This window comes from Melanotaenia boesemani, chromosome 22 (assembly GCF_017639745.1).
Source record: "Melanotaenia boesemani isolate fMelBoe1 chromosome 22, fMelBoe1.pri, whole genome shotgun sequence".
Lineage (NCBI taxonomy): Eukaryota > Metazoa > Chordata > Actinopteri > Atheriniformes > Melanotaeniidae > Melanotaenia > Melanotaenia boesemani.
In genome coordinates, this window is record NC_055703.1 from 10733254 (window position 1) to 10757745 (window position 24492).

At 38.5% G+C, this 24492-nt stretch overlaps 2 protein-coding genes across 4 annotated transcripts in view; one reads left to right on the top strand and one right to left on the bottom strand.

Annotated features, from left to right (window-relative positions):
* Positions 1-24492, bottom strand: part of LOC121633726 (MAM domain-containing glycosylphosphatidylinositol anchor protein 2-like) — a 226127-nt gene that overhangs the window by 91668 nt on the left and 109967 nt on the right. Inside the window, exons 5-6 of one of the 2 annotated variants that reach the window (XM_041975923.1) lie at positions 24199-24331; positions 23750-24019 (exon numbers count right to left, since the gene is read on the bottom strand). In XM_041975923.1, the coding sequence (XP_041831857.1) occupies positions 23750-24019; positions 24199-24331 (403 nt within the window). Of the gene's footprint in view, positions 1-23749; positions 24020-24198; positions 24335-24492 lie in introns of both variants that reach the window. The other variant, XM_041975921.1, reaches the window with a different exon arrangement.
* Positions 1239-16063, top strand: LOC121633727. Of its 2 annotated transcripts, XM_041975924.1 has the most exons (7): positions 1247-1582; positions 4324-4541; positions 4672-5687; positions 6178-6247; positions 9720-9897; positions 12110-12275; positions 14609-16063. In XM_041975924.1, exons 2-6 carry the CDS (start codon positions 4346-4348, stop codon positions 12267-12269), a joined length of 1620 nt encoding a protein of 539 aa, XP_041831858.1. In that variant the 5' UTR covers positions 1247-1582; positions 4324-4345; the 3' UTR covers positions 12270-12275; positions 14609-16063. The 2 variants fall into 2 exon arrangements, 1 of the variants encoding a protein (XP_041831858.1); XR_006009118.1 differs by lacking the exons at positions 12110-12275; positions 14609-16063 and adding an exon at positions 9547-9686 and having other exon boundaries at positions 1239-1582; positions 9801-9869.

Here is a 24492-nt window from a genome sequence, read left to right on the forward strand (position 1 = left end):
TGCCAGAGTGGACGTGACCTGCAGTCCCAAAGTAGTTTATTTTATAAAGCATTCAGCGATGTGTGTTCATCATTAGCAAAGCAGTGAAAGTATTTATTAAATGGTCTGAAGGTGGTTGAAGCCTCTGCAGACGTGGTAGCAAAGACGCGAGCACTCCAGGACTGGTTGCGACCACTTTCGAGAGTGGACGCGACCACTTTCAAAGAATGGCTGCAGTCACAACCACAAATAGATCTCGGCGCTGCTGGAAAGTTGAGGCACACAGCTACACTTTGGTGTATAATTTTTATCTGAAAACTAAAAGGTGTGTGTGTGTGTGTAATGAAGTTGTTTTGTGTCACAGTGACTGTCTGAAAACCGAGTATTTCATATGGAAATGTGCTGAGAAACAGCAGAGGAACAGACAGACACAGGATATGTGGCCTTGATTCATTAGGAGGACGAGACCTGGAGACAGGAGACAGCAAAGGGAGACAGGGACATAGCTTTGAGACAGGCCCAGAGGACAGGGACACACTCTTGCATTCATGATAAAAGGAAAACGTACAGAAGAAGTAACAGTGAAGAGATAATAAAGAGAAAGAGCCTTGTAGGGCATTCACACAATAAAAAGAAGAAGAAAAAGAAAGAACAGTATAACTATACTACAATTAAAACTACAATTAAAACAGCTTTTGGCTGCTTTACAGCTACTCAGAGGTGGAAAGAGTACTGAAAATTTGTACTCAAGTACAGGTACTGTTACATTGCTTAAATTGTTCTCAATTACAAGTAAAAGTACTGGTTTAAAAAAAAATACTTCAGTAAAAGTACAAAGTACACTTCTGAAAACCTAATCAAACCTACTTACATTTTTCCCAATAAACTGAACGGGCAAGTAAGTGTCATACTAGCCTACACACACTCGCTTTTCTGTCACACTTTACTTTCTGAACCTTTAGTTGAGATTCAGCAAGAACTGGTTTTAAGTTTACCAAATCTATCCTGTATTATTCTATATTCATTACGGTTAAGGTGTGGAAGGTGGAAATTATGGGTGTACACAGTATTATTTATTTTTATTTATTTTATTTTTTTTTTAGCTAATTTTAATTTATTCTATGGTTAGTGTTTATGTGGGGTAAAAAAAAAGGCTTAGGTTCCATTATCAAACTTGCGTACAGGCAAAAGAAAGCTTGCTGTTTAAATTGTAGTCATATTATTAGAGGAACTACGTGATCAGAGCGCGGATGCAGACAACTGCTGGTGCAGCTGCTCATGAACGGATCACGTGATCACTATCCATTCGCGATTCAGAAGCCGCTGTAGCTCACAGGTGCGCGGCACGAAAACCAGAGAGAGACGACTGGCACAAAACTGATTTTCAAGCGTTTTTTTTTTAAAGAAGAAAAAATAAGAAAAGATGCTTTGATTGTGGCTTTTCTTCTGTGCCAAACTCCATCGGACTACACAAGGACTTTGCAACCTTCTCCAGTTTGCTTCAGGAGGAGGTGAACTGTTTTCACAACTTGGTGGAAAAAACGCGACGGTTAAGGGAAACGCCCGGAGCAGCACACGGTGCATCATATTCCATATATTCCACGTAAGTGTCTTTTCTCTTGACTCTTTAGTCAAACTTCGTTTGGTCATTTATTCAAGACATTTTTGAAAAAGACAGTTGAACGTTCAGTTTGATTTAACGGCAGTTCTCGTTCAAAATGTCTTACACTTGTTCTGTTTGTAATTTCAAAGCCGTGTCAATTCCCGCTTTCATTAGGCATGTTAGAATTCACAGAAACCTTGCTAACATTAGATTTCAGTGTGGATATGCAGAGTGTCCCACAGCCTTTGTAACTGTAATTGCACTTCAAAAGCATATGTATAGAGTCCACACGTCCACAGCTAAACCAGGAGCGCAAACCCAAGGACAGACTTTAGCATGCAAATTTGAGGGATGTAGCTTTGTGTCCGAACGTGTAGCAGCTCTATGGGAGCATCTCCAGCTGCATTTTACAAGTGGGACGAAAGTACCTTGCCCTTTTGAAAACTGTTCAAAAAGTTTCTCTGTACGCTCCTCTTTCACGTCACACATCAGTCGGCAACATAAAAACAGAACTTGCATCTCTAGTGCTGAAGTTGCTGCCTGCACAACTTGCTCATTGGACACTGAAATTCCCAATACAGCTCTGACAGATTTAGGTGAAAATCTTGCAGCAGAAGTATTGGATGCTGGAAATGAAGTAGACGAGAAAGAGTTCATGAACAGTCTGGCCTTGTTTTACCTCCAGATGCAGGCTAAAATGCTGCTACCTGCCACTGTAATTCAAAAAATAATTGAAGAGTTCCAGCAGGTGCACAATTCGAGCATAGCCCATCTTTTGTCTAAATTGAATCAAGATTTAACACAGTTAAATGTGCCTGAAAATGAAATCAGGGATCTTATTGATAATCTGTCAAAAAATGACCTGATGAAAAGGTACAATGAAGGAATATTTAGAAGTGATCAGACACGGAGAACACTTTTCAAGAGTGAATTCAACTATGTTGAGCCAACAGATATTTACCTGGGGATTGATAGAAATGGAAAAGAGAGATTTTGCCAGTATGTGTCCGTTAAAGAAACAGTGAAGGCATTACTTAGCCAGGTATCAGTTCAAGAGCAATACCTCCAAGCAAAATCTTACACATCGACATGTCCTGATGTCCTTGAAGATCTGAGAGATGGTAAAGTCATTAAAAACAATACATTGTTAAATGAATCACCATCATCAGTTGGCATTATCTTATATCAAGATTCATTTGAGGTTGCTAACCCCCTTGGCTCTGGCAGAAAGAAGCATAAGATCTTAGCTGTTTATATGACACTAGCAGAGATCACTGCACACAACAGGTCTTCCATTGACCAAATGCAGCTAGTTCTGTTGTGCAGGGAAGAGGATTTCAAATTCTTTGGCCAAGAAAAGGTATTTTCTGCTGCAGTTAATGACCTGAAAGAAATCGAAGAGCATGGAATTCATGGTCCTGGAGGGAATATTGTGAGAGGTACTGTTTTGGCCATAACTGGAGATAATCTAGGGTCTCATGGCATTGGAGGTTTTACTGAAAACTTCAGTAAAAGCAGATACATCTGCAGGTATTGCCTCATAGACAGGGAAACCTGGGAGCAAACTCCCACAAAACCAGGTCCTGCTAGATCAGTAGAGACCTACAACAATTGTGTAGCAAATGAGGAAATGACATACGGGGTAAAGTTTGACTCTGTGTTCAATCAGCTGAGGTATTTTCATGTTTGTCAGCCAGGCCTCCCTCCATGTCTGGGTCATGACCTGTTCGAAGGGATTGTTTCTGTTGATCTCGCTTTGTATATAAAGCACTTGGTGAAGACTCAGAAACAGTTCACTTATAATCACCTAAACAGGATAATATCACACTTTCCATACAAAGGCAGTGACACTAATAACAAACCTTGCGAGGTAAAAGCTGATGGGGAAAAACTTGGTGGCCATGCTGCTCAGAACTGGTGCCTCTTACGTCTACTTCCACTAATGATTGGGGACAGAATAAAAAATCCCCTTGAAAATGATGTTTGGCAGTTGTGTCTCAAGTTGAGGGAAGTTGTTGAGTTAGTATGTGCACCAAAGATCCACAAAAACCAAGTTGCATATCTTCAGATGCTTATTGAGGAGTACCTTGAGATGAGAAGAAAAGAATTCCCTGGAAATTCACTGCAACCCAAACACCATTACCTTGTTCATTACCCTGAGCTCATCCTTCATTTTGGTCCTCTTATCCGATTATGGACATTGCGGTTTGAAAGCAAACACAGTTATTTCAAACAATGTGCAAGGAAACTTCATAATTTTAAAAATCTTTGCAGCACTTTAGCTGAAAGACACCAGTTGCTGCAAGCTTACTTGCATGCAGGCAGCTTATTTCCTCCATTGCTTCAAGTAGGGGAATCCACAAAGTTCCATGACCAACTTTACCAGATAGCCATACAGAGAGCTGCTAGTCTCAAGGGCCTTCGTCCAGAGGACACTTTTGAAACACCCTCTGTTACATTTAAAGGGACACTGTACCAAAGAGGCATGGCTATTGTTGTTAACAAAAATGACATGGGCTACCAATTTGGGAAAATTGTGCTTATACTGATTAATCAAGCATGTGTGCATTTTGTTGTTGAGATGTATCAGTCAGTACAAGTTTTGGACCTTGGTGTACACTGTCTACAAAACAGTCATAATGCTCATTATGAGTGTGTGTCTGTGGACAGTGTAGCAGACTACTATCCATTGGCCATATATAATCAGTTTGGCCTCAGCTTGATTGCCTTGCACCATTCAGTGTGTTACAGGTAAAGGACTTAATGGCCATCATTGAGAATGCTATACAGAGTGTGCTACCACAGCTACAGAGGGAGAAGGTGGAAGCAGTGGTTCACGAGTTGGAAACCACCTTGGGTGTGGAAGGGCCAGATGACCTTCAGTTTGTTAAAGAGGCAGACATCAGCCATCTGCTGTCGCCCGTTCAGTGCAGAAGATTGATTAATTCGTTCAGAAGTGGTAAGCTGTCTCATTTACCTGTTTATATTAATTGCAGTTGTATCCTGATAATAGCTCTATTAAGATGAGTAATGTATAAATGAGACATTAACTATTGTTTTTTTTGTGCTTATGTCAATTTGTTATGCAGAGCCAAGAAGTCCCCAGTCGGCCACTTCTTCACTTCTTTCTTCCCCAAGTACCATGTCTACTTCCTCTAGGTCACTCTCAGATGAGCCTTCCACCAGTCAATTAGCCACTACACGTGGACAGAGCAATTGGGTGGACAGATTTCAGGTGCAGTGGGACAAAATGAGGCCCTCTCTGAAAAGAGCTATTGATGCTGGTAATCGTCCAGAGCCAGGGGATCGCCGACACATGGTGAAAGTCATTGTCGATTCCATGAGAGAACACTGCTTAAACCCGACACGCAAAGACTGCACAACAGTAGCAAAAGCTATAACTCAGATGTATCCTGGCAGCTTTTTAGATAACACTGAGGAGGGGGAAACAATTGGATGTGGATACTTCACTTTACTGCAGCAGCTGAAGACCAGAGTTGAATATGTCAATAGAGACAACACTCTATCCCGCCTGAGGAGACCAAGAAGGTCACAGACCAGTGATGATGACCAGCCACCACCACCTGCCAAATGTGCTAGAATCGACAGTTATGGTTGTATTAATTGGCAGCCACAGGAGTACCCAGACGGGGAAACCCCTAATTCACTTGAAGAAAAGAGGAAAGAAATGGTAGATATATTTACTCAAGAGGGGCTAAGGGCAGCTGAGAGAGGAAGGGTAAAGGACCTTATGACAGTCACATATCTAAAACAACGAGAGGACATCAATGCAGACCCATCCCCCAGCATTCTTGACATAAGTCAACAGTGGCCGTTTCTCCTGTCTTGGAAGTTCTTACTTTCCCACTTCACCACCCTCACTGGTGTTGACCTGCACACCAGACTGAAAGATGACATGGATAAAAAAGGGAAGAGGCTCCTGGAATATTTCAGATCTCAGATGATGAGTTGGACCAAGGAAGTTAAAGTTCTTCTGAAAGATGCTTTGAAGGAAGACCGTGAGGGCACAGATGGTCTTGCAGCACTCCTGGTGATGATGACACATTTCAAAGAAGCAGAGGATGCCCTTCTCATCCTTGCTGATGTAAGTTATCATATTGGCCTTCAATAACTCTTATTGTAAATAGTTTTTTTTTTATTGTGAACACTTTGCTCTTGCAGTATTTCAACTCACATTTGATCTACATTTAATCTCGTTTTTCTTTACCATGTTGGTGCCTTGTTGGAGACATCAGATGAATGTACATTGGAATGCTAATTAATGTTTTAATGATTTATTTGCTCTATTGCAACTTTAAGTACATTTTGGATCTTTTCTGCAATATGAGGCAGTTAAAGTAGTTTAGTCTGCAGAGTTCCCACATCATCTTTTGGTATCACTTCCGTTGTCGCTGAACCTCAAAAACAGGTTATACCAGAAAGATACTAGGTACTAGCTACTGCTTTTGTCCATTATACAACTAAAAAGGCAAGATGGTTTGAGCTGATACTAGACAGTGAAAAGCACCCTGTTTACTGTGTACTGTAATAATTGTATAAAGTGGTTTTGTTTATCTAAATTTTAATACTCATAGGTGACAACAACTCCTGCCGACGCAGAGGAACACTTGGTCCTTCCCAGCACCCCAAGGCTCATTGCACTAGGTAAAACTGTTATTCATTAAAAGCAGAATTGGAGAAGAGTACAACTAAGTGGAAATACACTCTTGTCAACTCTTGTGGCAGTCAACTTAACAGTTGCTATTTCAGATGGCACAAGTTGAAAGAACTAGGGGCAGGATGAAGAAAGGAGACTCATTAGTAGGGTTGTCACGATACCAGAAATTCAGTAGTCTGTACCAATACCAGTGAATTTACACGATACTCGACACCTAAATCGATACCACGGCAAAAAGGTCCTTATTTCTTCCAGATATCCCCACCTTCATTAAAATATTGAACCCTTTACAATGTAAAAACTTAAACAGATAAATGAATAAAATGTATGCACTGGCACTTTGCCTTCAAGTATTTAAACAAACATTGTGCTTTTTTACTGTGATTAACATTTACTATAATCATAAATCATAAATAAGCATAAATAAAATAATAGGAATAGTTCTGTAATGTCATGTCCCTAAGTATTCTACAGAAATTAACAATATTGTCCTTAATTCTTCCATTCCATCAGCATTATAAATCCCAGCAGCCAGAGATGTAAACATGAACAAATTAACGTATAAATATAATAATAAAATAAGTCTGTAATGGTTTTAGACTATATGTTATTGATTCACGGACATATTGGATCAGCCTCCAAGAATATTATTACTTTTAAGTCACGTTATGCTTTGAGAACTCAGATATGTTGATACTGACGGTGCCGCGGAGAGACTACAGAAGCCGCGACAGAGCGGGGGGAACGCGTTCCCCGCATATTCTGCCTACTGGTTTGTCCGTTTACTGGTTTGTCTGTCCACTGTTTTGTCTGGCTACTGGTTTATCTGCGCACTGGTTTGTCTGGCTACTGGTTTGTCTGCCGCGGCTTCCTTAACGTCGTTGACGCGCATCAGGGAAATGCCATGTGCTATTGTTTAGGCTATAAACAATGTACTAAATGACGTGGTTTATAGTAGATTATAGATGCAGCACATTTGGATTACATTGGACGAGCAGTATGGATGAATATTACGTTTTTTCTGACTTTTATGGGCCTTACACGAGCTGAGGCGCTGCTCCCGCTTCACTCGATGGAGCATCTTCACCGAAATGTTTTGCTAGCAGGTGGCGGATGTACACATCTCGCGTCTGGTTTCTTCGGTACCATCGGTACTACCAGTATCATGAAAATACAGGTACCGACAGTAGCACTGGTACCGACTTGGTACCGAAGTACCGAGTACCGTGACAACCCTACTCATTAGTGACGCCATGAACTGTGTGGGTAACAGCAGCCACCAGCCACGCCGGTGTTATAGCAAAAACAGTGACCCATCAGAACGGCAGCACACACAAATGCTTCCCAGGCGGTCCATTTTTCCAAGCTCTGGACTGTTAATCCTGTAACGCTGTTACTACTTGACGGTTTACTGCAAGATCACTGTGCATATTTTGAGAAAGCAAGCTGCATGTGGAGCGAACTAACAATGGTCCATCTATAAACATTCAGCTGGTTAATTTATTTTTCCCCTTAGTGTCGCTTTTTATTAGCTTTCTGTGGTGCTAGGTTGTTTGCTAGCTGCAGAAGTATCCAGTAAATAGTAGTTGAATGAGTTTTTTGTTTGTTTTTTTAACCGCAAGTGTCTTCAGAGCTTTTGAGGATGCGAATGCAGCATCGATTGATATCCGATCCGTAGGACTGCAGTGCATTATGCAGCACACAGGCTGTTAGAGGCAATGGAGAGGTTCTTGGTGGGGGGGGCTTGTTTTTTTTTTTTTTTTTTTTTACTGTAACGCTTTATCACCCATTAGCATTAAAAAGCTGTATGTGCATGTTTTTTCTTTTCTAAATCCTGCCCCTAGTCCCAGTATATATCTCAATATCAATTTTTTGGGTCAAGTAAACAAGAGATGTTTTAAATTTATGGTTTACAGTGCTAACTGTACTTTTATTAAGGATTATAAGCACATGTGCATTAAAATAATTGACTGAAATTAAAGTAGATGTGTATTGAAATAAAAAAAATACTTTTCAATAATCAGAACAAAATATTCAATTGTTTAAAATGCAAAGATATATGTTTTTAGCTCAAAACAAGCAAACCTGATATAAACAATATTCTGTTATGCTGTATCTTGTGTGAAAAAGTCTTGATATATCTGAAAATCTTGATATATTGCTTAGCTTTATGCCCCTTTAGTTTGGTAAGTGTTTGTCATCAGGGCTTGACATTAACTTTTTTGCTCACCAGCCACTGTGGCTAGTGGTTTTCAAAACTTACTAGCCACTCAGCATTTTCACTAGCCACAACTTCGGTGTTGGAAAATTAGGTTCAATAAATATTTAGCTAACTATGGTGTGCTTTAGTTTACTAGAACTAGATTTACAACCTTTTTGAATCAGTGCTTCAAACGGAAAAAAAAAATAAGTGTCAGTACTCAGTCAAAGTCAATCTCACTGTTTTGTACATTTAAGTTTCATTCCCACATTTGTGGAAAAAATGCACAAACTTTTTGGGAAAATCTGTGACTAAACCATCATATCCTGATTATTTAAATCAGGAACTGAATCAGAGGCATAACTGGTTAGCAGGCCTCTGCAGAGCTGCATTTTAAGAGTATGTATGCTTTTTACTAAGATCTTTACAAATGTGCATGAGCACATTTAGCCATTAGATCCAGGTGTGATGGGGAAGGGATCATCAGAAGCTGCAGGATAGAAGCTCTGCAGGACTAGACTTGGGCTCCCCTAAATTATATTCTTACCTGGTTCTTCCTGACCTCCCTCTCTCTCCTCTCCTCATTTTTCCCTCTCTCCCTCTCTGGACTGATAATTATACACAAATAAATTGTATTCAACAAGATGAAAAATTACATAAATATGAAAAAAAAAACAATGAAAAATTATTATTACTAATAAAGTCATCTAATTTTATTGTCAACCAAAAAGGCAAATTACCAAAAACTGTGTTTTCTAATAAGATTACTGAGAGGAGCAGCTGCAGACACAGAGAAAGAAACGGAGCGACGCGGCTCACAAATGGACCGATAAGCAAACAGCAGCGCTCATGCCATTTGATAAAACTACAATTAAAATGTATAACCCGCCAAAGTGGCTAGTTGGAGTGGCTGTGTTACCCGCCACGTCCTAAATTCACCCGCATTTGGTGGGTTGGCGGGTGTTAATGTCAAGCCCTGTTTGTCATTGTACATTGTGCCCATAGTGTACATGTTGTATTTGACATTTGTCTTCTGTATTAACTATGCTAAGACTAGTCAGAAGGTGTCATTACTGCCGTCCCCAGGGAGAACATTCCAACAACATTGACTTGGTGGGCCAGGGATGAGCCAATGACTCTCTGATCACCAGACGAACTCCTGCCCACTCAAGCACTGCAGCACTGAGCCAGGGAAGAGGATCTGCATAGTCGTACATAACTTACTTGTAATTCAATTGTTGTTTGTCTGATTATTGCAGGAGACACTGTCTGGTCTGCCAACAAGTGGATGCTGTCCATAGAGGGCCATGTTGTAATCCCACATTCTCCTCCTATGCCAGATTTCACAACTGCCTTGGCTGTCTACTTTGCCAGTTTCTATGTATTCAACATTGAATATCAGGTGGAAGCAGTCACAACGCTGGAATTTGTCCAGAGGTATTAGCAATAACATTCTAACTTTCTAAATTTGAACTATAAATATTTCGAACCACAACATTTCATACTGGTTATGAATATTAATTTGTATTCCGAGATTAAAACAAAGAATCAGATCAAATCTAAAAGGATTTGTATGTACAATTCTGTTCATTCAGGGCAACACATCAAGGTTCACGTGTCGACTTTTTGTCGAATTGTCGGCTTTTTTTTTTTTTTTTTTTTTTTAAGGACAGCACCAATGCCGCGGGTGGAAAATATTCTATACTGTTGTAACCTACTAGTTCATTTTGGTCTCAAAACATGGTTGTAATGTCAGATATTGACCATTAAAACCATGCTTAATAAAACGAGAGAGAGAGCACTTTCAAATGTTTATTCAACATCCTTGTAAAAAAATAGCATGGGCTTCTTGCGACTTCAGTACTCTGTGAAATAGTCCTCTCTGAAAACTGAAACCATTGCATCCACCTGTTTCGCCCTTTTTCCGGGCCTGGACTTGTCATAAACGCGTGCACCATCACCTGAGACTGCATGGAGTCCTGACAGCAGATCTCTAACCTTTTCGTGCACAGCTTCCATAACTTTGTCGTTAACTTAAGGTGTTTGTGGCATGGATCCAAAAAGGATGTGACAAAGGCTACCCTATGCGCGGTGCCTTTATGTTCATGTTCCATTCAGCGGTGAGATATGACCCACCATCGCGAGTGAAGTTGAATGAGGGTCAGGTGGATACGGATAGGAAATGTGCTTTTGTTTTAATTAAAATATTTTAAAAATAGAATATTTTGTTTCCTCGACATGTCAACACATATTTTTTTCTCGAGTGGAGCATGTGTCGAATGTCGGTCGTTTTGTCGACATAAAGTCCCATCTAGAGATGTCCCGATAAGGTTTTTTTCCCCCGAGTCGAGTCCGAGTCATTTGATTTTGAGTCTAGATTTTGACCACTTCAGTGGTCCATCAATTATGAGGAAAAAAAAATAGAAAAATGGGACGTATCCAATCTGTTTTAATTATTGTTATAACTGTATCGAATAAGATACATTTTTATATGGAGAATGTTTGAAATTACTTATTATCCTCCTGGAGTGCGTCAGTGACGCTACACTGAGAAGGGAGACCCTCGTGCACGACTAGTTGAAGTGTGTGTGCTACACAGCCCGCTGATCTGAGTATTGGGCAAGGTGTTTGTTTTTCAAATGGCGTATATTTGTGGTTTTGAACGCAGCTTTGCTCTTTCCACCACGTGAAATGCCCAATATACACACATTACAGATGGCTAATGCACTGCCCTCGCTATCCAGTTTAGAGGGGGAAAAGGCGATTTTGACGGCGATTGAGACCAAAACAAACATGCGCCATGATTAACAGTTTCTTCTACCTATCCTCACCTACAGCTCCGAAGTAAAAAGCAGAACTATATCTGAATGCAAGCAGTATAAAGGCAAAGAGCAACAACTTTATCATTTTCCAAAGCAAGTCTGAAAGCAGCTTTCATTGCAGTAAGACTAGATCTAAATAATGACGGTTCCTACCTGCCCAGGAGAAGGAAGGAAAGCGAGCTCAGAGTCGAATCATAACTTCTCTCGTTCTCAGTGCTCTCCATCTTGAAAATGCAAGACCAATGTTTATCTTCGTTTTGTCCCGCTTTACCCAGTTTGTTACCTTTCCCTTCAGCGCGGTGAGGATGGCTGGCTGCGTGCCCCGTGTTAGCATTAACATGCTAACTACCAGCTGAGTCCCCCGCCTGCTGTAAATTGTGACGTGAAAGTGTTGTTTCCATCTGCTCAACATTAATACTGATGTAGTGGAGTGTATTAAACTTAAAAATAAACCATAATAGAATTTTACTATCACTTTGTACTCAGGGATGAATTTAAAGTGTGATTCATGTTCATAGCCTTGGTATTATGTGATATTAATCCGATCACTTCCACCCGATACCGATCCTTTGAAAACCACGTGATCTGCACCGATTTCCGATCACCTGATCGGATCGGGACATCCCTAGTCCCATCCCTAGTTCTCAATACTCAAATTAGCATCAAAGAAATTTGTTTGTTTTAACTGTTAGGGGGCACCTTGACAAAGGTATTTGACTCTTAAAGTTCATATCCCATGAGGTTCATTTTGTATAAACGTCTTGATTTGTTCTGTTAGACTTCTGTTTATGTTCCATTTCAAAATGTTCCATTTTTATTTCTGTTAGGTTCCTTGCCAGGATCAACCCAGATTCGACAAAGTGTACAGCCAAGGTCCAGACCAGCAAGAAATCTGGCAAAACCGTGAAGCGAAAGACATCGGATATAAATCCACGCGTTGTCTCCTTTATGAATGCCTTCTGTGCATTTGATTGGCAAACTGGCTAGATTAAGGTGAGGTTATGATCCTAGCAATTATATATATATATATATGATGATGGGTTTGGTATTATATTTGTCAAAGCAGTCTAAGATATTTAACTACTTTCCACTGAAGAGAGAGTCATTACACTTTTTCATTTTCTCTAATAATTTCAAACTGGAAATAGTGATCTTTGTAACATTTAGTCAAATCTTTTTTGTTTTTTTACTATTTCTCAAATTTCAAACACAAATCATACTATGCAACTTATCATTCTGTAGCTAATACACCCCTTAATTTCTGAAAAGGGTTATTTTTATTCCCTTCTAAAAAAAAAGCCTTAAAGGAAACGTGTCATGCTTTTAAATCCTTCCTTTTCACATGTAAATCATTAATTTATGGTTTATATAAAGTAAAACTGCAATACTTTTTACTTAAATCGTTGTTAGTATAGCTCCACACACCCCTTCTTAACCCCTGTTCTGAGGTGTTTCTTTACAGTCAGTGAGAGCAACTCATATAGACACTGTCTCTTTAAATTTTAGCAGACATTTCACCCTTCCTGGTTACAGCGTGGTTTTTTCTCGGTTCGACTCCGCCCCCTTAGCCTCTTAGCCGCTAACGATCGGCAGAGAATGTTTTTCAAAAATAACATGGCCATATTTAGTGGAACCACAGCAAATACAGCGACGTAATAGATAGGAAAACGTAATAAATAGCGAAGAAAACTAAACAGACTGAAAAATATGACCCAAAAAGAATAATAAGATTTATATGCTGCACCGGAAGTGAATAAATTACATTTTTCTGCACTCCGGAACGCTCGGAAAAGACAAAAACAGGTATTTAAGGGCTTAAAAAAGTGGATTTTGCATGATATGTTCCCTTAAACGTTTCATGAATTTTTTTTTCACCACTGTAGTTCTGATCATGACCTACACATTTTCAATTATAAAAAAAGAAAAATCATTTAGATTAACCAGTGTTTGAACCAGTGTATGTCTAGGTCCATGTATCATTTGTTCTGTAATATTTATTTCAAAATTCAATCTATAGATAACCAGATTACTTTTCATTATTCTATTATAACCCCCCCCTCAAAAAAAAAAAATTAAGGGACTAGGGGCAGAATGAATGAATGAGACTCGTGAGTGACACCAGCGGCGGTTTGGTTATCTGCAGCCATCAGCCAAGCTTGTGTTGCAGCAAAACCTGTGCACAAACACTTCCCAGACTGTCCTTATTCCCATCACTGCACTGGTGATGCTGGGACGCTGGTTACTACGTGATAGTTTACTGCAGACCCCTGCACATGTTTTATGAAAGCCAGCAGCATGTGGAGCAGCAACGTAAGAAACTAACAGTGGGCCGTCTGTAAACATTTAGCTACGCAGCAGCTGCTCATTGCAGCTGACGCTGCTGCACGTTTAGTCTGTCAAACTCCTCACTGATCTCATGTCATTTTCTCATAAAGCGGTAAACACATGTTCTCTCTTACCAGCTCACTAGGAAACTAAGAGCTTCCGTTTTCAGTCCCCAATAATGTTGACGCTGGCTCCATGAGCCAAAAACATAGCTGATGTATATTAAAGGCAAGGCAAGTTTATTTGTGTAGCAAATTTCATGTACATGACAATTCAAGGTGCTTTACATAAAAACATTAGAAAAAAAAGTGCAGAAAGCAATAAAGATAATTAAAAAGAAAAGTAAAATCACAAAATAGAGATCAAAGTAGAAAGCGTCCACACGGCAGGAAAACAGGAAGTCAGCATTGAAGTTCCAACCACCTCCTCAAAGGCTAATATAAAAGAAAGTGATCTTCAATTCAAAATAAAGAGATGATCACATCTTAAACTCTATCAATGATCTTTATTATGCCATTCTATTTTTTCTCTCTGGAAAATGACTGCTTAATGTTTTCTCCCCTGTTGCCCTAATGAATCACAATATTTGAGCCCCATTTGTGATACTTTTCTACTAGTTGGCACAAGCTCAACTCAGTCAACATATAGTCGACTTACCTAGCACAGATCAGCTGTTGTCTTGAATTGAAACTGTCTGAAGTGAGCAGTCTTGAACTGAAAACAGAGTTTCACTTTAGAGTAAGTCAGGTTCATGGGGAAATGCAGCGTTTGTTGAACTGCCTTTCTGGAATTTCTTTCTTGTGGGAATGAGAGGGCAACACCACTTCACTGTGCTTTAGCATCCAGTGTGAATCCTGGTGTTAAGTTCACAGCGCTATGATTCAAGATTTTTTCAAAGAAAATACTGCTGTAAAGCTACAGTACTGCTTTTTTTCTTTTACATTGTTGCAAAAATAAGGGTTGTTTCAAGACTTTTTATTCACAGATTATTTAATTTTCAGGATGTTGCTGTGGAACCGCGCTATGGAACGGTTGGACTGAGTGGCAAGGAGGCAAGGAGTCTGTACTTGTAGTACAAAGCATGTTCTATGCAATTGTGTTTTATGGAAATGTTATTGCCAATATTTTGGCAAGTTACTGTTTTTACTCTTTTTTTATGGATACTATGGTTAGTAATATTGTTATATCTTCTGGAAACGTCATGCGATTATGTTCTGTTGATGCTATCTGTGTATATGTGTCCATTGATTTATTGATTCTTAATATACTTGGAGTACACACATTTTCACAGCACGTCCTATACAAAAACAAAATTTGGTTGACAAGTTATTGGCACTCTTTTTATGGATGTTTTGGCTAATAATAATGTACTGTGGTTTACATGTTCTAAAAGCTTGATGGTGATTATATTTTGAGCCAATGTTATGTATGGATATTAATATCCATTATTTTGTGATTAAACACAAGAAATAAACAGCTAGGAAAATTTATTTTTTGTTGTCCCAATTTAATCATTAAGTTACATCATAGAAAGATTCATGGAAGAGTTAAGATATTTAACATTGTAACTTCCCAAGTTTGCAAGTTTGCAAATTTTAGTATATGTTTAGTTAAAATACTATTTCTGTTGCCTGAACTGCATTTTTAAGTTATGGTTATTTACACTTAAAACAGCTGATGTATTTACGTATGCAGCAATTGAAAAATCATTTTATTTAAAAGTGAAATTGTACAGTAATGCGAAATACATTTTGTATCATTTTTTGTTTAAAGCCAATAACAACTGATATATAAAAGTGCAGAAAATATTCAGTACTTTTGATTCACAACATTCCTACTGTAAAAAAGACTATATTGTTTTGATTTACAGTTACAATAACAGTATTGGTACATATAAGGTACTGTGCATAGTTACTGTATTTAGTTTAGCAGTTAAGGCAATATTACTGTAATAGAAAATCCAGTACCTAAAATTTACTGTTATATTTTACAGTACTACTATTTTAAATACAATAATAAAATACAGTACATTTTAATTACGGTTTGATTTTACAGCTACAAAACCTATTTTACAGTAACTAACTTCTGAATTGCTGCCAGTTAATTACTGTAAAAAAATTTTTTACAGTATCTTACTTGTCAATTGCTGCAAGTTAATTACTGTAAAAAATTCACAGTATCTTACCAGTTGATTACTGTAAAAAATTTCACAGTAACTTACTTATCAATTACTGCCAGTTAATTACTGTAAATTTTTTTACAGTAACTTACTTGTCAATTGCTGCCAGTTAATTACTGTAAAAAGAATTTACAGTAACTTACTTGTCAATTGCTGCCAGTTATTTACTGTAAAATCTTTTTACAGTAACTTACTTGTCAATTGCTGCCAGTTATTTACTGTAAATATTTTTACAGTAACTTACTTGTCAATTGCTGCCAGTTAATTACTGTGAATTTCACAGTTGGTTCGTTACAGTGTACCTTTTCCAGCTTTTTTTATCTCATGCATAGAAATCAAAGAGTTCTCCATATCAAAGTATTCTATTCTCCTTTCCACCTCTGTTTAAACTTAATTCACAAATCTCATGCTGAGCTCAGGCAGAGCAAATGAAAAGTTCTCCACAAATACTTACTTTTTTCCCACAAGATTGTTTTTTACCTAATTTTATTTTTACTTCAACAGATATTTATTTCTAATAATCCTGCATTGTAAATTGAAATTAAATGATTTAATGATGAATGCAGCATAAAAAAAGTTACTATTTCACTTACATATGAAACTAAATTTCTAAATTGTGCTACCAGCTTCACTGTACACTGTATTTCTGATTTGTGGCTCTTTAATTGCTCATTTTGTTCTCCAAGGGATATACATATATAAATATATATATATATATATATATATATATATATATATATATATATATATATATATATATATAAGAAATATATAAGAAGTATATGAGAAAATACTGAAACTAAAATAAGTTTGGAGTGACTCTTTTGACTGTTGCATGCACCAGTGAACAAGAATGTGCACACCTGCACACCTACAGGCCTCACATACACAAACAATTGGGACTTATGGACAATGGGTAAGGCTGCAGTACAAGAGATGGTTCTGCTTGCGCCAATCCTGGCCGTCCAGCCACTCAATTTGGCATTCATAAATGGAAATATATTCAGCTTTTGCCCTGAATTAAATCCAAAGCAAATGTGATAAGAGTCATTCATGTGTTGATTTACATGCTGACAGAAAGGTTTTTACCAGGCACTTCATGATTGTTTTCTCCCCAGCGAACTGTTTAAATATAAACAACAGGGAGCCCTCAACGCAAAAAAGATTGCATTTTTTTTGTTTTTCTATAAACAACAGCAAGCTTCCAATCAGAGCAACAAGCATGGATGGCAGCTGTTTGCCTGTGTCTGCCATGACACTCAAATGTGTGTACGCATGTGGGCGTGCGCAATTAGTCGTGTCTGCATTAGCAGACGAAAATGATGGCTGTGTTGGATGTTGAAGCAGCGTACCTGGATTTGTCAGCAAATCCTGGAGGAATTGTCGTGAAAATCTGATGACAACACTCCGCCGTTTGATTTAGCATCTTTGATAGCGACACGGCTGCTCATTTCTCTTCATCACACAGAGGGAAAATGCACTGCTTTGCAAAAAAAAAAAAGAAAAAAAAAAGAAAAAAAAAAAAACATGCATACAAAGTCGGCTTTGTGGGTGTGTGTGGGGGCACATGAAAACAAAATGCCAGGCCAGCTGCCCATTTCAACACCATCTACAGACAGTTCTGTCTCAATTTACCAATTCCCCATTTTTAAAGCTGTATATTTATGTCTAATATGCAACCCACACACACAAAACGAAAGAAACAGACAGTATTTTTGCAATTCTACACCAAATATTTTACAAACTAGTGTCTGTGCTACTGATAGAATAGAGTGACAAGGAGAAGCAGGGCATTGACCTGCATTTGAAGTCGTTTTACAGACTCTTAATCCATAAAAAGGATCTTGTCAGCAGGGCAATGTATTTGCCAGTGGCCTGCTGGGCTGGCTATAGAGATGGCCAAGCCCTGGAAGGCAGTCTGGCTGGTGGGACAGTATGGCCAGAGTAACTACCATCTGCTGGGGAGAGATGTGTGTTTTCACACACGCAGCCCCCTTTGGCCACAGCAGTTTGTTGGGGTTTCTGCACAACTAGACAGAAGGATGAACAAGCTGAGATAAGCAGTAGGGAGGCCACAGGATGACCCTGAGAAACATGTAAATTAAACTCTGTGGGGCACATCTGAATGATCACATATATCAAGTACAGATAAGGCTTGAACACATGAATTTTAATGCATGCACAAACACACACAAGAGGATGGCCTTTCATTCAAAAATCCATAGTAATACACTTACAACTTATATATTTGTAGATTTTCCATATTCTAAGCGAGCACTGGCATTCCTTCCTTCTTTGCCTTATAACATACACACACACACACTTACAAACAGCAACTCAAAGACTGACTGTCCCCTAACTCCTCTGAACTGGCAGCACTAAGAGCTGCTGCTCAGACTGAGACTACGTTTTCTGTTTTGTTCGAGGGGTGACGACTGGAGCTGGTGAGCATAGTGAAAGCAGAAAGAGGCAAATAGCTCTACAAAGAAGCATGGGTCTTGTAAATGAGTGCAAAAGCATTTAGTGGCAACAAAGCCAGTCAAGAAAGCTCACCAGAATGTGGGTTGACATGTTTCCTTGCCAACAAGGCAAAAGAAGACTTCAGGATGAAAACGTCAAGATTCACTAAAAGACTGAAACCCAGAGGAGCAAACATGTATGTATTAGAGTAATAGCTCATTGTTTGTTTAGGATTCTGCCCACAAGAAATTACCAAGTTCTAAAAAAAATATGCTTTTGACTTTTAATTGTAGATCTTTAAGAAATCTTCAATATCTGTGTTGGACTTGCAGATATTAATTTAAAAGAATCATAGGCTAAATCCACCATATGTAAACAGATGCACAATAAGAAGAACCCAAGTCAAATCAAATGCAAATCACTCATGCAGCTTTGCAAATGTCAATTTGTGTTGACAAAATTTAAAAAGAATGGGGTGAAAGGTCTTCTCTCGCTTGTGATAACATGCTAATCCCACCTCTCCACACCCCCACTCCTGCACATAACTCATCAACCTGTCGCATAAACAGAACAAAAGCAGCATCGTCTTTGTCATCAGTTCACAGAGCCAAGCCTAAATTCACTTCGACTTCTCCGACTTTGTGTAAAACAGTTTGATCATGTGACGCTCACACTACCTCCTTACATTAAGTGGCCATGTGTGATTATTAATCTTCTGACAAGAGTGACTATTCATTGATCTGATGAGAAAGTTCCAGATTTATTTCCTGTTTTTATCGATCCTTAATTTCCTTAGCCACATATTGATTTGTTGTGTCATTTGAGTATCCCCTCTCCTCCTGTCATCACTTTAGTTGGTTTCCCTTCTAATTTCTTCTAAGAGGCGGGTTGGCTCATTGATTGGATATTCTTTATTAGAATTGGTTAATTTATTTATCGACCTAGCCTCTGTGGGGGTGTTTTGTTTGACATTCTGTGGTAAGTCACTAAGTAAAAGTTGTGTCACTGTGGCTTTTAAGCTTGAAAGGAAAAATATAAACAATGATGGTCATTTAATATCTGTTGCAAGAAGGATCTGCTAGAAGTTATATAATTCAGTCAGATTTCAGCATCATCTTTATTTATTTCTTTTTTTAATGGATGATATTCAACAGGATCTCATAGGAGAGCTATTGTGAGCTCCAGGTGTATGACACATCAATGAGTGTGATATTTATAGAAGCAATCGCCTGCACTGAGCGTGCTCTGACTTATTTGCTCCCATGGGACACCTGACATCGTCTCTTTGATGTAAGCCTCTCAGTTCTTAAGTCCTCAGCTGTATGGGCATTTTCACAATACAGAAGATGGGTTTATCTGTCAAGGGGGCCATTAGAAATGATTTGTTGGTGATTTGATTTTCATCCCACAGAGTATAAGGCCGCTTAAATAAAAACTTCCAAACAGGCTGAATGGAGTATGGAGGCAACCTGATGATGGAGCTGTGGCATAATATCTGAGATGAAAGGAGAAAACTGTGGGGGATCTTGCATTTGTGAACTCTTCCGCTAAGTCGGATTTGAATATGCTCATTTGTGTGTGTGTGTGTGTGTGTGTGTGTGTGTGCGTGATGTTCTCTGGAAAGTTAAAATGCAAAGCAAAACATGTTTTCTGCATTAGGATTGTTGCTTGAATGCTGTTTTCTTTGTAGGGCTTTCACTAATTAATGAATCTTTTTTGGACACCTGCAAGAGGTTCCTGCAGCTTCACATTTAGGGCACTGGGATCTTTTATATCTCACACACATCAGTTGGTTTTCTCTTGTCTTATGCTGCATCTGCATAGGTTTACAATAAAACAGCAATTCTTTTTGGATGGTAAAGGCTTTAGGATCTCAGCATTTGAGTACATATAAAGAACCATATTCGTATCTAAAAGTGCTCATCCTCCACAAGGCATCTGCCGACAAACTGTCATTATGGCAAGCATGCTAAAAGTAGCGCTGAGAAAATGGTTGTTTCCTTAATGAGCTACAGCTAGATCAGATGCTCCTCTGCCTCCTGTGCCACTCAGGTGAACAGCAGCTTGGAAAATAATGTTCTCCTGATAATACCCAAGCAGCCACCAATGACCCTTGTCCTGCTGTTCTCGTTAAACTGCTGTTAACCACTCATGAAATCGGTGCATTTTAATTAAGGATCTCACACTCGTTTGCCTCTTGCACCATCTTTAATTGTCTATAAGTTATCACAGCTGGAATAGAAGTCTAACATCTTGTCGTTTTGAGGCGAGAACACATTTCACATAATATAAGGACATGTAAAAAAAAATGGAAGAAAAATTATATCATTGAAAAATAAATTATGTACAGACTTTAAAGAAAATCACATAATGCACAAATGCTGTTTCATATGTGAAGAAAAATAAATAAAACAGGACTTAAAGAGGTCATGTTATGCTTTGGGCTTTTTTTTTTTTTTTTTTTTTTTTTTTTCCTTCAGTGAGCTATTTTTGTGCATTTAAATGTCTATGAAGTTTCAATGCCCAAAGTCCACACCAAAAGGAGTTTTTCTCTACCACAGAAAATACACATCCTGAGGCCACATGCATAAAATTCTGTGTAGTTTCATGACTAAAACTGTCTGTATGCACAAAAGCAAAAGTAGGGATGAGATTTCTTTTTGCTACATTTATGAAGTTGGGTTTTATGGTTCTCCTTTAATAAAACATTCAGCCTTTTAATCAATGCATATACTTTCTAAATGAGTAACTTGCATTTAAAAGCACTGTTTGCACCACAACTAAACAGGCATGTCAGTGTAAGGAGCAACAAATAAGAGTTGCAGTTTTACGAAGACACAATCTGTTTCTGGTGGTGTTTGTAATGTGATGATGTTAACATTTGCCAAACCCCCAACCATCAAGTGATCTCTCGAGCAGCAGATTACAGGTTTATACATGGCTATTGTTACAATTCATGTAAATAAATGACATGTTTATATTGATTTTAGCTCAGCTTTTGACTCACACACCCTTCTTAAAAAAATTATTCAGCTGGATGTCAATGCATTTTTAATCAAGTGGTACCACTCCTTGTTCAACAGGCCACAGCAGGTGATATTCAACTCTGTTTTATCTAACATTACAATAATATACTTATATTGTACACAAATGACTGTGTCAGCTCCCTGTCGGGTCAATATGTGGTGAAGTTTTCAGACGACACTCTCAGTCTGTTAAAAATTTGTGGCAACTTATGCAGCCAGAGATCTGGTGTGGATAAGCTTGTGGATTGCTGTGATGCCCACCAGCTTCAAATAAACACAGAGAAGAGAGTGGAGATGCTAGTGGACAACAGGGCAGTGGGAGATCACAGTCCTGTGGCCATACGTGGACATAACATTGAGCATATCAACTCATACGGATACCTGGGGGTTTACACTGATAATAGCTTAAGCTGGCACTCACGGGTGGAGAAGGGCTGTGCACTAATCCATCAGTCTTCAGTATGTGTAAAAATATTATCTTATATTTTAACAGACAGTCTGTTTTAAAGTATGACATCGCCAGCTGGTTTGGGGACTTGACAACAGAGATGGGGACTAGAGTCTGGGACTTGGAGTCACACTTAAGTCACATTTCCAGTGGCTTGAGACATTAATTACTTTTAATGTATTTATTTATTTATTTTTAATGTTTTTTTTTAAATACATGGTCAGAAAACCCCATCAGAAAAGAATATTGCACAAGAAATTAAGGTTTTTCTTTAGTTAAGCTAACCTCAGTATGTTCATTTAAATGACAAGAAAATGACATTACTGCTTCTAGTCTTCATGAAGACAAACTCAATCTTGGTTTTGTTCCAAGTCATCAAAATTCTCTTTGTTCTTACGATGCATCAATCCAAGCCTTTCAGGTGGAAAAGACAATTTTACATCTTCACAGAGTGTTTCATAAATTTCGATGTTGCATAGATAAACACACAACTCCCCCTCCCACTTAACACCTGCTTCCTTTTGCCAGATTATTTGGCTTTACCTGAATTTCTTTTCTCTCCTGACATTTGTCAAATGTCAGCTGTTCTACTGTTCACAACATACACACATATTCAATCTTTTTTGGGGGTTTCACATTAGTTTTGGTAAATATTTACTCATTTCTGGGTTCCAGGTCACTTTGACTTGTTTGCAACAGAACCTTTGCTCAGTTATAACTCCCTATCTCTAAAGAAAGGACGCATCTGGTGTTAATGTTATTCCTCATGCAGAGGAGCAGTTTTGCAAGAGCCCTGGATTGCAAGACTTCACTGAGCCATTTTAGATTATATCAAATATGTATACATGCTTTAACATTTAAATGCAACCACATGCTCATTTTGTTGAGCCATACGGCACCGCACTGAATTGTCGATCATCATAAAGAGACAATAATATGAAATTAGAACATGATATGTTCTCTCTTCTTTCTTTTTAAACTACCCTTGAAATACTTAAGCACCAACTGTGGTCTAATGCCAGAAAAGTCAGAACAATATGTAAGTATTTGTTCTCTACTTTAAGTTGCACTAACAAGACTTTTTAACAACGCCAGCTCAGTCTGTTCCACACACTGTGCCAGTTTAAAGTACCTATAACCAGAGCCTAACAGGCTTTAAATTTAAAAATAAAATGGGCTCTTTAACATAGTCAAACCAGATGTGACTACGCTTCAGTACTCTTATTACAAAAACATAAGACCTTAACTGTTTAACCAGCTACACATCAACTTTGTGTTTGGGATAGGAATTTGGACTCTATTTTCCCAAGCTTTATTATTTAGTCCTATAAAGATTATATGGTTGAAAACATCAATTCGGTGAAGTTAACAGAGATGACCATGTAAAGAAGGGAAGTGAACCCAAAATCTTCGGTTTCTACCTCACTTTTTTTAAGATCACAGAAGTCAGCGCCTCACTAAAAGCAAGTTTTTTGGAAGTGCGTGTTACTTTCAAGCCCTTTTTATGTTCTCTCATTAGCTCTGTTGTTGTTCATAGACATTTAATTCTTCCTTTTAGGTGATTTGCGCTGCCTCTGGGACTGGAAGACCTGATGAGGAAGTCTGTCATCTTGATGTCATCATCTTTTTGGACAGTTCTTTGACTTTTATACCTTTTTGTTCAGCTCTTTCTTTTAGGTCAAGCTGACACAAAACTTTAAACACTGAAGATAAAATCATCTCATCTTTCCTTTTAGAAAGCCTTATGCAACTACAATTATAAATGATTGTGATTAAATCACAAGTCAGAAGGATGAAAAGCTAATTATTTTCCTAAATGATCTAAAGAAGTTTAAAGAGAAAACCTCTTTGCTGTGTTGCTAGCAGCAGGCATTCCCAGTCATAGATAATCTCCTGTTTAATCTTAAGCATACAGAATTACGTTATCTGATTTGTGTTAAGAACACATTCAGTTTTAATTGCTTAAACACTTGTAATCCTGAGAAATGTAGGATTTTGTGTATTTGTAAATGCAGTCATGCCTTCTCACCTCGCACCACAATGGTGGTGGACTTCTTGGCTGGGTTCCCCACATTGTTACTTGCCACGCAACTGTAGATTCCCGCCTCATCCGAGGAGATGGCTGGTAGCGTGAGAGTTCCCCCTTTTACCACGCTTCTCTGTGGCAGGCTTTCATTGGTGCTGACCCATGTGAGGATTGGGGGTGGTTCCCCCCCAGTGGTGATGCACACTAGGGATACCGTCTGACCTGGATTTACCACGATAGGATCCTCCACCAGCAGTTTGATGGATGGAGAGGCTGTGGAGAAAGACAGTGCAGGCGTCAAGATGCAAAACCATCTTCACACTGTTTAATTTGTTCTGCTGCACATTACGGGATTATGTAAATTACTATCTACTTTAAATATCATTTAAAAAAATGTGATTTTGGATGTAATGAACTGATTATGCTGGAAAATCAATATTCCTCTTGAGTACCTGTCTTATTTGTGAGCCTGAAGATAACACTCCGATCAGGAATCCCACACACATTTCTGACTGAGGAGATGCAGCTGTAGTTGGCATAGTCCTGAGGACGCAGGTTCTTCAGCTTCAGTATCTTTGTTTCCCCCTGCAGCTCAGACCAAACCAACAGTGGTATGCAAATATGTGCAGAAATATCAACATAATCAAGTAAAAGACATGCCAAAAACTAGATCCTGGGAAGGCGATGACAAAGGCCAAACAGCTCCCAAGAAAGGTCAAAGACATGAATATGTATACAGTTTTACC

Bases quoted from the DNA above. Each gene is read 5' to 3' on its own strand.
- LOC121633727 (XM_041975924.1), top strand. From the start codon at position 4,346: ATGGCCATCATTGAGAATGCTATACAGAGTGTGCTACCACAGCTACAG. The intron at 4,542-4,671 runs GTAAGCTGTCTC...TTTGTTATGCAG, and splicing joins GATTAATTCGTTCAGAAGTG to AGCCAAGAAGTCCCCAGTCG. The intron at 5,688-6,177 runs GTAAGTTATCAT...TAATACTCATAG, and splicing joins CCCTTCTCATCCTTGCTGAT to GTGACAACAACTCCTGCCGA.